At 36.2% G+C, this 14,649-nt stretch overlaps 2 protein-coding genes across 2 annotated transcripts in view; both read left to right on the forward strand.

Moving 5' to 3' along the window:
* LOC145686483 (pyridoxal kinase-like) overlaps positions 1-4,638 on the forward strand; it is a 95,549-nt gene extending 90,911 nt beyond the window's left edge. The window contains 1 exon segment of the mRNA XM_081759835.1: positions 1,980-4,638. Coding sequence (XP_081615961.1) covers positions 1,980-2,092 — 113 coding nt within the window. The 3' untranslated portion in view covers positions 2,093-4,638.
* Positions 4,270-4,626, forward strand: LOC145685443 (protein GVQW3-like). The gene has a single exon (XM_081757839.1). The coding sequence runs from the start codon at positions 4,270-4,272 to the stop codon at positions 4,624-4,626; it is 357 nt and encodes a 118-aa protein (XP_081613965.1).
* Positions 4,639-14,649: the final 10,011 nt, after the last annotated feature.

Raw genomic sequence — 14,649 nt, forward strand, 5'->3', positions numbered from 1 at the left:
CACAAGTATAATCGAGGTTTGAAACACAATTAAATAAAGTGAAGGTAAATCGTACCATTTGCATCCAAAAGATAAAATGAAATGAAATCATAATTTTAACTTAGCATGAATATAGTAGCTGAGCTAAATAAAACTGTGATAAATAGAAGTGAGAAGATTAAATTTAGAGTATTGAGTCACATATATGTTTCCAAGTTTAAACTCGAAATTACCTTAGGAAAAGTCACGGGGTCAGCATCTGCTGGTCATAGTGTAATTTCTGCGTCTTATGACAATAGCCCTACACCGCAAATTCGATTGTAGAAGACTTGTACGAAGAACAGGAAGAGGAATTCTCTGGTAATCATCCTTATAGACAGTGGTTTCACGATACGAAAAAGTTTTTCAGGAGAGCGAACCCGCAGAAATTTATCTAGTGACTTTACCGGTATGCTCTCGAATTGAATAGAACTTGATGTCGGTGGTTGTCTCCATTCATTGCAAAAATATGTGCATAGAATGAGATTTGTGTTATGAGGTTTGTCTTGGTGCAAACGCAGTTCATTTATGTCATTTGCATTAAGACGAGGCAGGTTTTACGAACAAATATGTGCCAGTGTGTGTTGCTGATAGTATGCAGAGTTGATTTTACAATGTTTAGGCACATGACGAATAGTAATTTTTCCATTGTAGCAATATCCCGCGATGACATTGCAATGACGAATGAATTCTAAACGGAAATTTGTCAGCCAATGTGTAAGTTATGGCATGAATTTTACCACAGTCGGATAGATGACTCTGAGTTCCATCAAGTATAGCGAAGAATTTCCACTTGTTACGGGATAGAAAACGCTTGAAGAGTCATCTGCAGCAGGTCTTTCTTAATGATGACCTTATTTATATAAGGTCCCTAGCATTTAAATATCTTCTGGATATGTAATTCACTTGTGTGACCATCACATGTCCATGACTATCACATAAAATAAGCATTCGACGTTACTTCTGAGACACTTCTGAGTGCATTGGACAACCGCATTCGACACTTTTGCTGGGTGAACTAATAATTGAAACCTCCGTTTTTTTTATTTCGCTTATGTGCTTGATAGTAGTTGATCCTATGGTGCATCCTTTTATTTGCACTGTTATTGAATTTTAAACACAGAGAACTAGGTGTGAAGTAGTGCCAGTGCCGCCATATACCCTTTCTCAAAAGCTGTTCAACTTGGAAGCCATGGTGCACACACCACACACGTACTATAGTGAAACAGTACTTGAAGCTCGCAGTTGTGTGTTGATCTTCAAACAACCCTATGCAATCAATACTGTGCGCATGGATGAGGCTTAAAAGTTGGATATATATTCGCGATACAGATTCTATAATTGATAGATGAACCTAGTATTTGTTTACCACAAAGGCGACTGTGGTGTTGTGTTCTTGTTTGATACGGTATATATATATATATGATATCTCGCAGTGTAAGTCAGTTAACTGAGGATGTGCTAATGTATAATATTGAGTTCTCGTACACGAATTTAATGATGCGGAAGAAAGGTGTTAGTGTTTTTAATTCTTATTAATCTTTGTAGTATATGATATTCCAAACGTGTTTCCGTTGTCAAAGATCATGATGTATGGTTAGGCTGAAAGTAGTTTCATTTGAGAGTAATAGTATTAATAAAATCCAAATAACCATTGGACAATCGTCATAAATGCTGGGATGCTTCTTTTCACTCTTTCGACAGTGCTGATAAAGCAAAAGATTCATATTTAATCTAGCACTGTTTGTTATGTTTGACACATAATGTGCGTCGTATTAGTTTAAAATTACAGTTAACTCTTAGCTAATACTTTTTTAATTATTTAATTGCCGAATTGAGATTAAAAGCTTAAATGATATTTAAAATACAAAGCAAATACTGATATGTTGCTCATATCATTACTTTTTTCCGCATATACACGAGTTATTAGTTTATTGTTACTGTGATTTTATTTTCCACAGCAAAATCTGATGCCAAACAAACGTCTGCAGGAGCAATTTTGGAACTGAAATTGATTCAAAGTAAAGCTGATATCGAGAATCCACAAACATTGGTGGTAGCGGAGAGTTTGTGATGTTGCTTATACTTAAAATGTAATAATCACTTACGAAATTGGGTATATAAGTAGTGATCACACTTGATTGTCGTGTAGTAAAGTAATCTTTTAATATATGTTATTGTCTTACAAATGCACACATCTATCAAAGTGATGAAACAAAGTTGCATTTTATAGTTTATATATATTAAACGGAAAAGACCATTATGATAGAAATAGAATGAGCCTGTTTTGTTACCGCATACAACATTAACGAAACAGAAAGGTAATGCAATCAAAAAGAAGTCATTAAACACAGACACGGAGCGATTCACCCCAGAGTCTAGGTGTCTCATTAGCTCCTTATTTTTATTCATACAAAGTTATTTCAGAATTAATTAACCTTTTTTTCTTTCTCATTTCATTTTTCCTCATCCTGTCTGTACTTTCCGGGTATTCGGTACAATGCGAAATAAGAAAACTGTTCTGTGAGGTATGCTTCTCTACCTCCACTATACTGTTTCTGCAGTCTGTAAAATTCCTATTGTCAATAACTAGAGTGAAGAGGAAACATTTTTTGAGTCGTAATTTAGTTCCTCTCACGTGAGATAAGTAGAATAGGAGAGAATGGAAACTTTCACAAGAGCAAGAGTAGGGAGAAAAGAATGAGGATTTCAGTAATTGCACTACTTATTCGAAAACTTCTCGAAAACTTTGAAATACTGCTTTCATCTCATAACGACATAATGCCCTCGTGTTGCTGCTGGTCCAGTACTAATGATTAATATGATCTGATTGTGATGTCATGATTCTGTAACGAGATCTAAGTTGCATACAGTTTTGTTGCAAAGAGGTTGTAGAGCATTCGAACTTCGTGTGTGTATCTATTTCTCCGGTCCGTTTCTCCTTTGATTTTTGGTAGGAATGCATACTAATGTGGCTATAGCACTGTGTCAAGATTTTTATTAGTTTCTCTCTCTCTCTCTTTCTGTTTCAAACATACACATTTCTGGTGGTCGTTGGTTCATTATGCGTAAACCAGTTAGAACACTGATTACTGTTCTATTGTTAAAAACAGTATAATGTTTTACATAATGAAGGAACGCACTATGTTCACATCGTTACATTCTTGCTTTTAGATGTGATTACTTTTTAAAATGTATGGATTTACTTAGATCCATAGGCCATATGAGTTGATTCAGTAGTGCATTAATGGAATTGATGGAGTCCTAGTTGTTAAGTGGCGCTTAAAGAAAAATAATGCAATCACGTTGGGTTGTGATATAATAAATTTTAAAAAAAAGTGTAAACACTTGTAAATGATGCCTGGTAGAGGTTTCATGTAAATTTAACGTCAAACAGTTGTTAACTATAAATTGATTACTATTGTTACTGAAGAAACAAGTGTTTAAGTTTTTATAATATTACATTGTAGTTAATAAAATATTTTCTTTTATTACGAACAGATTGCTTGGAAATATTAACATAAAAATATTTTGTTCATAAGTGTTTATAGATCTATTTTTATTAGTTCTTCCCTTTAAAGATACTTAATGTTATATATATTTAAAAGAGTTCTGATTCAGAGTGTTTGGAAAAAAAGGTCATATAAATTTCTCAAGAAGTATAATCAGTTTTCTGTTTTATAAATTAAGTTTTAGGTCTAAAGTGGATTTATAGTGTACTTAATTTGAACAAATCCAATAAGTGGATTGAGGAATTAAGTCAGCTTTACGCGGAGGAATATCTTTGGTTCAGGTGTTGGCTGATCTGAAAACAAAAAATACCCATTGAAGTTTAAAAACAGTATATTACCGAAAATAATATTTATGCACTCTTAAGAAAGAATTACGTGAAGTTCGTTTAAGAGATGAGACTTCTGCAGAATATTAATGGAGGTACTTATGTATTGAAAACGTTTGTTTTAACATTTGCTAAATTGAGACCAAAGAAAATTTATATTACACTGTTGACGTGCTGGGAACGTCTAAATAAATCCACTTATAGACGCAGTGTATGAGGAACATTCAAATGAAACCTGGTCAGTGCGTCTAACTTTGTCTTGCATGTAAGGTGGCACCACGTAACTGCGGGTATGGTGGCGCCATCGATTGGTAGAGAGACTGACGCGTGCGCACCGTTTGACGTTGCATAGAGCCAGTGTGGTTTCACGCCGAAGAGTAGGTGGTCACACAAGTTATCGTCCACTACCGAACATGGAGGCGAGTAAGCAGGAACAACGAGGAGTGATTCGATTTTTGGTGGCGAAGGGAGTTGAAGGCCGTGAAATGTATCGACGGGCTGTGTACGGTGAGTACAGTCTGAGTCGTGCAAGAGTTGTTGAATGGCGCAAAAGATTCCTTGAGGGACGCGAGTCACTGGAAGACGATGCTCGTCCTGGACAGGTTCATCGTGTCATCACACCGGTAATGATTGCAGAAGTGAATGCTTTAGTCTTGGACAACCGCAGAATCACCGTGGACGAGATCCCTCAGTTACTGGGTATTAGCGTGGGCACCGCCCACACCATAATGCATCAACACTTGAATTTTCGAAAAATGTGTGCGCAGTAGGTTCCCCACCAACTGACCGCCGAACAACGGAATACGCGAATGGCGCTGTTTTTGGGTCATCTGCAACGTTATCATGAGGAGAAATACGGCTTTCTGTCACGTATTGTCACGGGACGAAACATGGTGTCACCATTTTGAACCGGAAAGCAAGCGTCAGAGCAAGCAGCGGAAACATGCGACTTCACCACCTCCAAAGAAATCAAAGTCCGTGCACACCAGTTCTGGTAAAGTCATGATGTCCTTCTTTTTTGACCACAAGGGCCCACTGCTTGTCGAGTTCCTGGAACGGGGTACCACCATCAATGGTCGGCGTTATCAAGCCACTTTGCAGAACCTTAGATGAGCCATCAAGTCGAAACGCCCAGGCATGTTGTCTAATGGCGTTATTCTCCTGCACGATAACGCCCGCCCACACACGACCAATGCGGTAAAGACGACATTGCAGCAGTTTCAGTGGGAAACGCTGGAACATCCACCGTACAGTCCCAACCTTTTACCGTGTGATTTTCATGTGTTTGGACCTCTAAAACAAGCTATTCGCGGAGATCGATTCGCAACGGACGACGAAGTGTGTGACTGGGTCCAGATTTGGATCCAACAGCAGCCTACTAGCTAGCTTCTTCAAGGATGGAAAATGAAATGAAATTTTGAGTTTTACGTCCCACGGTTATGCCGGTTAGGCTAAAGGAGACGGTGATAATGAGTAATGAATGAAATGGTGGAATGAAGAAAGTGGGAGGAAACGGGAGAACCCCGAGAAAACCCACGCACGCGGTGTTTGTCCACCACAAAGTTCACTTGGCGGGAGCTCTTCAAGGATGGAATCGACCGGCTAATGTCGCAATGGGATAAATGTGTCAACAGTTTTGGCGACTATTTTTGATTATGTGTACTGTGTATAACTACATTTTTGAGTTAATACAATCGTTACCGTTACTTTACACTAGTGACCGGGTTTCATTTGAATTCCCCTTATATATTACAATAAATAATAATAGTAGAAGATGGTGATGAAATTATGAAGCATGTATACTTTATTTTATAGGGACTTAGCTTCAAAATATCTGCTTAACATATGTTTCAATTAAGAATAAGTCCGGTTTGACACTTCTATCATTGTGTACAGTTTAGTCCTCCTGTTTAGAAAAATGTATTATCTTAAGGAGAGTCGGACCATATAAGTACACCTAAACAGATTCTAGTAATCACAAAACGACCATAATCAAATTTTGTTGCATAAAGTGAAAACAACTGAGTTCACAAATGAAGAAATCATGTGCTGAAAGTAACTTGAATGTGCTGGAACAAGGATTTTGCTCAATATAATACTTTTCTTGTCCCTTCTGGTGCTAATCTATCAATTGAAGGAAACAAATAGTTAATCCAGCAAAGCAGCAAAAGGGCTAAAGACGTTACGAATAATGGAAATTTTTGATATGATAATTTAAGACCAAAAAAACATAATTTAAGAGAAAACTGAAACAAAGGAAAAATAACTTCCGATTACTGTGTGCATAGTATTCTCGTTTAATCTATTTAAACCTTTAGATAATTTCTTGAGGTCGTTTTTCTTTTTAAAAGCATTCCTTGTGTAAGAATTTTTATCACTTGTAGTCTTTTTCAAAAGTTATTTTTTTACGTCACATTAATCTAATATATATTTAAAAGCTTGTTTTATCTATGACTTTATCCGAAGTAATAATGATAGAAAAATAGGAGGTCTTGCTGGTAGATTTTTATTTGTAAAAAAAAAAAAAAAAAAAAAAAAAACTCTCATAAAATTGTAGTAATTACATGAATTGTGATCAAGTAAATACCAAACTAACATTTCACCAACAAGTCTTTTTAAAATATGATCTTAAAGATCTTGTAGTTAAGTGATACATGGTTTTACATTCAATTCCATTGCCACTAATATAAATTTGTAGACTTTTTGTTTTTATTTATTTATTATTTATTTTATTTTATTGAAACAGCTTTAGAACAATGCATCATAGAACTCAGCGTACAAGTTTGCTAAATGCGTGAATCGAAGTCATTCGATAAAACGAAAGTGTAATCAGAAAGTTAACAGTTTTTATTTGCCAATTTTTTAGTCTTGGTAAAATCTTAGGCTCTCGAAAACAATACATTTTATATTGCACCATGCTTTTAACGAATTTTATTTTTATATTATTATTATTATTATTATTATTATTATTATTATTATTATTATTATTATTATTATTATTATTATTATTATTATTATTATTAAAAATTATGATACATTGAGTATAGCTTGTGGTGTAGAGTATATAGAAAATAGAAAGTCTCAGAAATTGAAAGTCAGTGTTTTATCCTCAGTAGCATGACAGTGTTTTATGTATTTGAATTTGTGTTATAAATTTCTTCAGTGTTGTATTTAAATACAATGTACAGTGCATATGGTATGTATGAACTTGGTATCATACACTTGTATATTGATCCATCAGGGTTTTAATGTGTGATTAATGGGTCTTCCATTTAAAAAATAATCACATGAAAAATATGAAGCGTTTGTAGTTGTTATATATAATGGTTACATATGGTACCAAAGGCTATAAACCAGTTAGTTGAAAAATGTTATTTTCGTAAATATTTTATATACATGCATATTTTATAAAATGTTATTAGTTTTCCTATAGCTTAATTATTGCAACTATTCGAAATGTGATTTGTTTTTGTTAATTTAGAAACTATTTTAATTTGTTGTTATACCGTATATATATATATATATATATATATATATATATATATATATATATATTTACCAAAAATAAAATTTAAATTTCATAAGCGTTCTGTATAATTTCTGCAAATACTCTTTGCACAATATTCTTCTTTACTATGTACAAAAATTCTATTTGAGTTGATACCAAAACGGAAGTACATCAGATGAGTAATGCATGGGTTGCTAGTCGCAAATGATATTTTGTCTTACTGGATACTTTAAACCCTTACGTTTAGAAATAGTTTTAAATACATAGCGTTGATGCTAACACTTCAAATACATTATCATGATAGTTCAGTACTCCCCGTTAGTTCTTGTATGGTACTTGCTCAGGAATTTTCTGTTAGCAGTTATTTAATACTAATTCATGCAAATTTCATATCTGAAATGTTTACGTATTTCAGAATTGACTTTCGAAAGTTATAAGGTAACCAAGAAAGTTCTGTCGCTTTTTCACCCACCACCTTCAAAAATAGATATGTTACCTAAGACTAGTGATGTGAGGTGGAAAATTTTCCGCTATATTTTTCCGGAAAATTTTCCGTTCTAATAAAATATCAGTAATCAAGTAACAATTCCTAAGCAATCATAAAATTGGTTGAATTCATGTTTAGAAGCGTTAAAAAGTGAAAGATCGTTTAAAGAATCTGAAAATTTTCATGGCTCAGACAATTTTCAGTACTATGTAAGAACAAATGAAACAGTTTTTCATGAATCGAAATATTTTCTCTTATATGGAAAAATTGAATAACTTTTTATAAGTCGGAAAATTTTCATCATTTTGAAACAAATAGTAAAACAACTTTTTGTGAATCGGAAAGTTTTATTTCTCTGTAGAAACAAGTGAAAGGAATTGTCATAGATCGGAAAATTTTCATCACGATGTAGAGACAAGTGGAAAAAACTTTTCATAAGAATTTTGGATATTATGTATAGTGATGTTAGACAGAAAATTTTCCACTATATTTAACTGCACATAGAGCTACAAAATTGAATTTCTGTAGAGGAAAGTTAGTCAGCAACAAATTATAATTTTCCAATTAGCTTTCGGGAACAGGAAAATTTTCTAGTACTTCAAGTTGGGAAGTAAAAGCTTACATAATGTTTATCTCTCTCTCTCTCTTCCTCTGCGAGATCCTTCGTTGCTAAGCGGTTAGCATACGCGCCTTTGGCATGTAAGACCTGGCTTCGATTCCCAGTGGGAGCTCATGTGGTTCGGATTCCACGTTAATTAGCTGGTCCCGTCTTATATAGTCTCGCTGTTGAGAGGGACGTTAAACTCAAAATCAACTCAATTCAACTTTTCTCTCTCTCTCTCTCTCTCTCTCTCTCTCTCTCTCTCTCTCTCTCTCTCACACACACACACACACACACACACACACACACACATACACACACACACACACACACACATATATATATATATATACACACACAGAGAGAGAGAGAAACACTGTATATTTTTACTTTCCAACTTGAAATAGAACATTTTCTGGTTTCCGTAAGCTAATTCGAAAATGATAATTTGTTACTGTCTAACTTTCCTCTACAGGAGTTGAATTTTATAGCTGAATGTGCAGTTAAATACGAGCTAATTTTGAAGCAAAACGCTAATGAACTTTTTGTGAATCGGAAAGTTTTATTTCTCTGTAGAAACAAGTGAAAGGAGTTTTCATGAATCGGAAAATTTTAATCACGATGTAGAAATAAGTGAAAAAACTTTTCACAATCAGGAGAATTTTGGATATTATGTTTAGTGATGTTTGGTGGAAAATTTTCCACTAAGAAAATTTTCCACCTCACATCACGGCTAAACAACGATGTAGGAATAAGTGGAGTATGTTTTTATGAATCGGAAAATTTTCATCACTGCCTAAGACGTACCTAGAAGATAAAAAATAGTCCCCATCAGCATCGACGACCTTCTGCCAACGTTCTGGAAGGCCGTGGATTCCATCGCGGTTGAACTTGGTGGGCCGTGAAGCGAAAAAGTATTATGTGCATTTTGCATCTTTATTAGGGATTTGAACTGGCGTCCTCTAAGGTGATTGTCCAAGGAATGGAACAGGTGATAATCGGACAGTGCAATGTCCGGGGAGTATGGCGGATGCATTACTGTTTCCCATTTAAGGTGTAAAATGGTGTCTCGGGTCATCGTAGCTACGTGGGGCTTAGTGTTGTCCTGTAACAGGAGGACCCTTTTGCGATTTAGAAATGCTGGCTCCAGAATTTTGAGTTTTCTTTTTTAACACGGCTCAACTGCTGACAGTACACAGTCGCATTGATGCTCTGACCAGCTAGTAGCAGTCCCCGATGCACGATGTCGCGAGCAATCCACCAAACACACAAGATGACCTTCTTATAGTGCAGTGCTGGTTTCGGCTGTTGTGGAACCGATTCATGGGATGCTAACAAATGATGACGGCGCCGTGGAGCTTCGTGCAGGACCTACTTTTCCTCACATGTCTACACCCTATCCAGAAATAGCGCCTTTCTCAGAAGAGACAGCAAAGAAACACAGGTGTCTGCTCGCGTTGCCTTCTGGTCCAGAGTCAAATCATGTGAGACCCATCGACCCAACATATAGTACTTCCCAAGTTGATGGAGATGCTGCCGAATAGTTTCTTCATTCATACTGAATTGTAGTCCCAGTTCCTCACATGTCTGGCCACTGTTCGCCTTAATTGCTGTCGGAAGATCTTCATTTTGTACATGTATTGGTCTTCCCTGCACGTGGTGCGTCTTCGAGTGTTTCGTTATCGTTCTTAAACTTGTTAAACCACCGCTGCACTGTCCACGTAGTCACGACACCCTCACCAAAGGTGTGGCATATCTTCCGTCCCGTTGCAGCGGTGTTTGACCTTCGTTTGAACTCGTACAGCATGCACGCCCTTACGACGCACTGTGGAGGTTCCATGTTCACTAGTGTTGCCACGAGACGAGACATTTCTCGTGTCCCGTCTCGTCTCGTCTCGTAAACGAGACGAGACGGAACCCTTTTAGACGAGACACGAGACGAGACAGACTGCATATCCCGTCTCGAAAACGAGACGAGTCGTCTCGTGAAATGTCTCGTCTCGTCTCGTGTCTCGAAAATGAAAACTCTGGTGGGAATGGCCAAAATTGAAATTGCCAGTGGTCATATAGATTGCAAAAGGAAAATCCCCTTTGTGAGAAAACATGTTGAAAAGCCTTTACAGAAAAGTGTCCTCTGTCTATTGAATGAAACAATCGTGATACGTGAGCTTCCAGGAATATCATGTCTTGTCCCCAATTCCCCTTGCTGTAAACTGAGGAATTCTCATTTTTTTTCATTTCTGGCTGGAATGATGACAAACAAAATCAAAGACAGGGAAGATTTTTACAAGGTCAAGAAACCGAACTACCACCACCATCTATTTAATTTGAAAACTGGATAAGGTCTATACTCATTACAGGCTGTAGTTGAAAGTTCTGGTTGAGATGGCGGATTCTCTGATGGCGGTATTCTTTTTGCTATATGAACCGAAATTAACTGAAAACGGCAATTGAAGTATGTCATCTTGCAACTAAAATTTTGTCTTCTCTCTCGTTCTCTCTCTCTCTCTCTCTCTCTCTCTCTCACACACACACACACACACATAAAAATACACTTTTACCATTTTACCAATCGCTCGCTTATTATACAGTAGTCATGTTGTAAAATTCACCTCTTCGTTTGGAAGGCGGGCGCAGGACAAAAAAAGCAGATATTATCGACGAACCCTTCAAATTGTTTGCTTTCAGCAAATTTATGATACTAACAATAACACTTTAAATGAAGAGGTTTTACAGGGGGACCTTCGTTTTGTTACGCGGAAATGTTTGATCTGACCAGTGCGCGAAATTGCCCTCTGCTTCCAAGGTTCGTCGACCCTACTGTTCCTTTTCTCTTTTAAGGTCGCGTCATAACTACTCTTCTTTGAAACCGAAGATGCAGTAAAATTGTGACGTCACGGCGGGAGCAGAAACAGCTTTCGCCCAAGGTCCTTGTCATTCACCCTTGTTTGTTTCTTTGATTTTTGCAGGAAAGTGAGTGATTCTTGCTTTCCTGTATTAAGAAAACATTAATTACTGTAGTGCTCGTGTTAGCCTATAAGCATGTCGAATTCTACACTAAGTACTTGTCGCAATTATAGTAGAAATACTACGGGTTCCAAAGTTATTTATCATGTATTTCCCTCGGTTCCTTTGCGGAAAGTTTGGCAAAAGAAATGCTGTCGGAAAGACATCTTTAAAGTTGAAAACGCCAGCGTCTATTCCGATCATTTTATTCCCGAAGCTTATGGACATAATTTAAAATGTGAGCTTCTAAATATTATACCCAAGAAAAAGTTTAAACAAGACATGCCTTCACTAAACTTACCTTTACTATACGGAACCGTGTTGATGTAAATAATGAAATAATTAAATGTACGGAAGTTAGGTGTTTAAAGAAAAAACAAATCAGACATTGGGGTGCAGCCAGATGAAATAACTATTGTGACTGAAATAAAAAATAGCTCTTTGTTTATGTTATTTTTCGTTTGTTTTGTGGAGAGTGAGGGGCATAAACCAAAAGAAGAGCTCTCTTTTTTGCGTAAAGAGAACGAAAAACTGAAGTCTAACAGTATGTACAAAGCCAAAATAATATGTTTACAAACGAAGTTAAAAGAATTGGAAAGCAAATATAATAAAGAATTAATTTCAAAGGCCAGTTCTAAAATATAATATTGTGATCGTTTCAATAAAGTGGTTAATAACCGGTGGTGGATATATTACGAAAAAGTTTTATACAGGGCCAAGTAAATATACTAATGAATGACAAGAAAAAACTAAGATGGATTGATTAAGATATCATTCGTGCATTAACACAACACGCCTCATTGATAAATTATACAATCATCTGCGGTTACAAGTTTGAATCCCCGTACCCAATGTGTCAACATTTCGACGTTGTATGCAAAAATTACCGTTTTTTCCTGGTATTCCTACCCCAGTTTTGAAAATTTTGACTTAGCAAGGGCGCTACTTAAAGAGTGTGGAAAAATTTTCAGTGCTTATATTTGATGAATTGAATGTTAATAGGCGTGTATGCTATGATCAAAACGTTTATTTATTTTTAGGACCACACAGAAATGTACAGGTGCCAATGATTCGAGGCTTAATAGATGGGTGGTAACAGCCAGTGTATTATGATTTCGATAAGACTATGAAAAGTAAAAATTACTCTTCGAAATCATATCGAAAGTTTCAGTCTCAGGATTCAAGATAGTTGCGATTCTTTCGAAGTTCAATGGTGGCAATATGAGGCTATGTGGTGGTCTCGTTTCACCTTCTTCCAGGTGGATGGAAGCAATAAAATAGTATGAAGTTATATTTCGAATATTTCACAAAAAACTGTGAACCGAAGAAAAGAAAAAGAATGTGATTGGCTGACCGTTTTATATCCTAAGAAAGACACTTCGATCTTGAAACTATTCGACAAGGCTAAGACATACTTCAGAATTCGGTTTTTGAATAGAAAAACACAGGAACTCCGCAGGAGGAATGTTCTTTAAGACAGTGGATGCGAAGCTGTTCTTCAAATGATACTCAATGCTATAGTGAGTACATATTGTATCTATATGTAGTCTTTACTTTTATTGCATTTAAAAATTTTTTTCCTTTGCAAATCGCTAAGGCGGAACATAGGCTTACCACACGATATTTGTCCCTGCTTCACGACGGTGTCGTCACACTACAGCTGGAGAAAGTGGCTACGCAGAAACAGCGAGTTATGAAGGGACCTGTAAAAGCGCGGAACAGTAGGGTCGACGGACCTCGCTCTGCTTCCATGTTGAGAGGAGGGGAATACTTCCCTTTCCTAGTGAATAATATTCATTAGGACCTAAATTATCTTCAGAAATGGTTTCTTACAGAGTGTAAAGAACATTTGATATAATATTCATGGAACTCCATTGAAAGCAGAAAATATCATGAGAATTATCAAAATTCGAACATTGAAGAACATAATTAACAGAAAAGAAATAGGATACCCAAATCATAATTTTAAACCTGCTATAAAATGTATATCCTATATTTTTACTAATTCCTTACTCCCATGAAAGTATCCTGGGGAGGATATTCTCTCCATTTTTTTCAGACTGAAATCCTTTTATCCCGTACGATTTCCCCCCCTGACACAATACGAAAAAGCAAATGCTGTTAAAATCCATACACATGACCCTTCCGGGACTCAACCCGGGGCCTTCAAGCCGATGGTCTATCGCCGCAAACCGCTCAGCTTGGTATGAAGATGTACGTTGTATGATTGCGAATAGATCACGACAATATAAGAAACTTTAATCCAAAATGGCCACCCAAAAATCAACTTTTTTTAGACCACTAGCTAATCTGGGTGTACTGTCATGAGTTTGTTACACAAACGGGGCAACCACCACATAGTGGCACACACCCCGCGGTTATGGGAACAGATTTGTACCATGGAGGTGAAGACTGGCCGCAAGCATTCTTTGGTCCGATGTGTCGTTCAGCTCCCATTACTATGGCACTTTAAGTAGAGCTTACTGTGCAGTAACATATAAAATTTCAATCAAATACTTTCCATTACTCAATAAAATTATTTGGTTCCGAGCTTTTTTTTAAAAAAAAAATAATTGCAACAAATCTAAACATGCTAAAATGGAAGGTAGTTTTTGGATTGGTATGGAAACCTAAAGGCTGGAATATATGAAATCAAAGTGTACACACATATCTATCTCTCTATTTATCTATATATCTTTCCATCTCTCCCTCTCTCTCTCTCTCTCTCTCTCTATATATATATATATATATATGATAGTATGCGATAGTGTCGTGGATGGTGACACCTTTACATCGAACTTTGCTTGTCGTGTAAACATTATTTGACATTAGTGTCTTCATCTTCGACGTACCTATGAGCAATTTACTGTATATTCGTGTATTGAAACTGGTGAAACAAATTTCAATGTTTCGGAATGTAAAAAAAAAAATAAATAAAAAAAAGCCAGAGTCGAGAAGCCTCAGACAACTAACAGCAGAGATATATTATCTTGTAAACTATTTGTCCTTGCCTTGTGAGCTAATTTGAATTTATTTTTAAGACCTTTAGGCAACTTTGGCCCACCCCGAATGGATGATGATGGGAAAATTAGTGGAATGAAGAAAGTGGTAGAATACTAGACAACTTCGAGAAAACACACACATTCGAAAAATGAAATGAAATGAAATGAAATATTTTAATTTTAGGTCCC

Source organism: Thermobia domestica, chromosome 5 (genome assembly GCF_964235325.1).
Source record: "Thermobia domestica chromosome 5, izTheDome1.hap1.1, whole genome shotgun sequence".
Lineage (NCBI taxonomy): Eukaryota > Metazoa > Arthropoda > Insecta > Zygentoma > Lepismatidae > Thermobia > Thermobia domestica.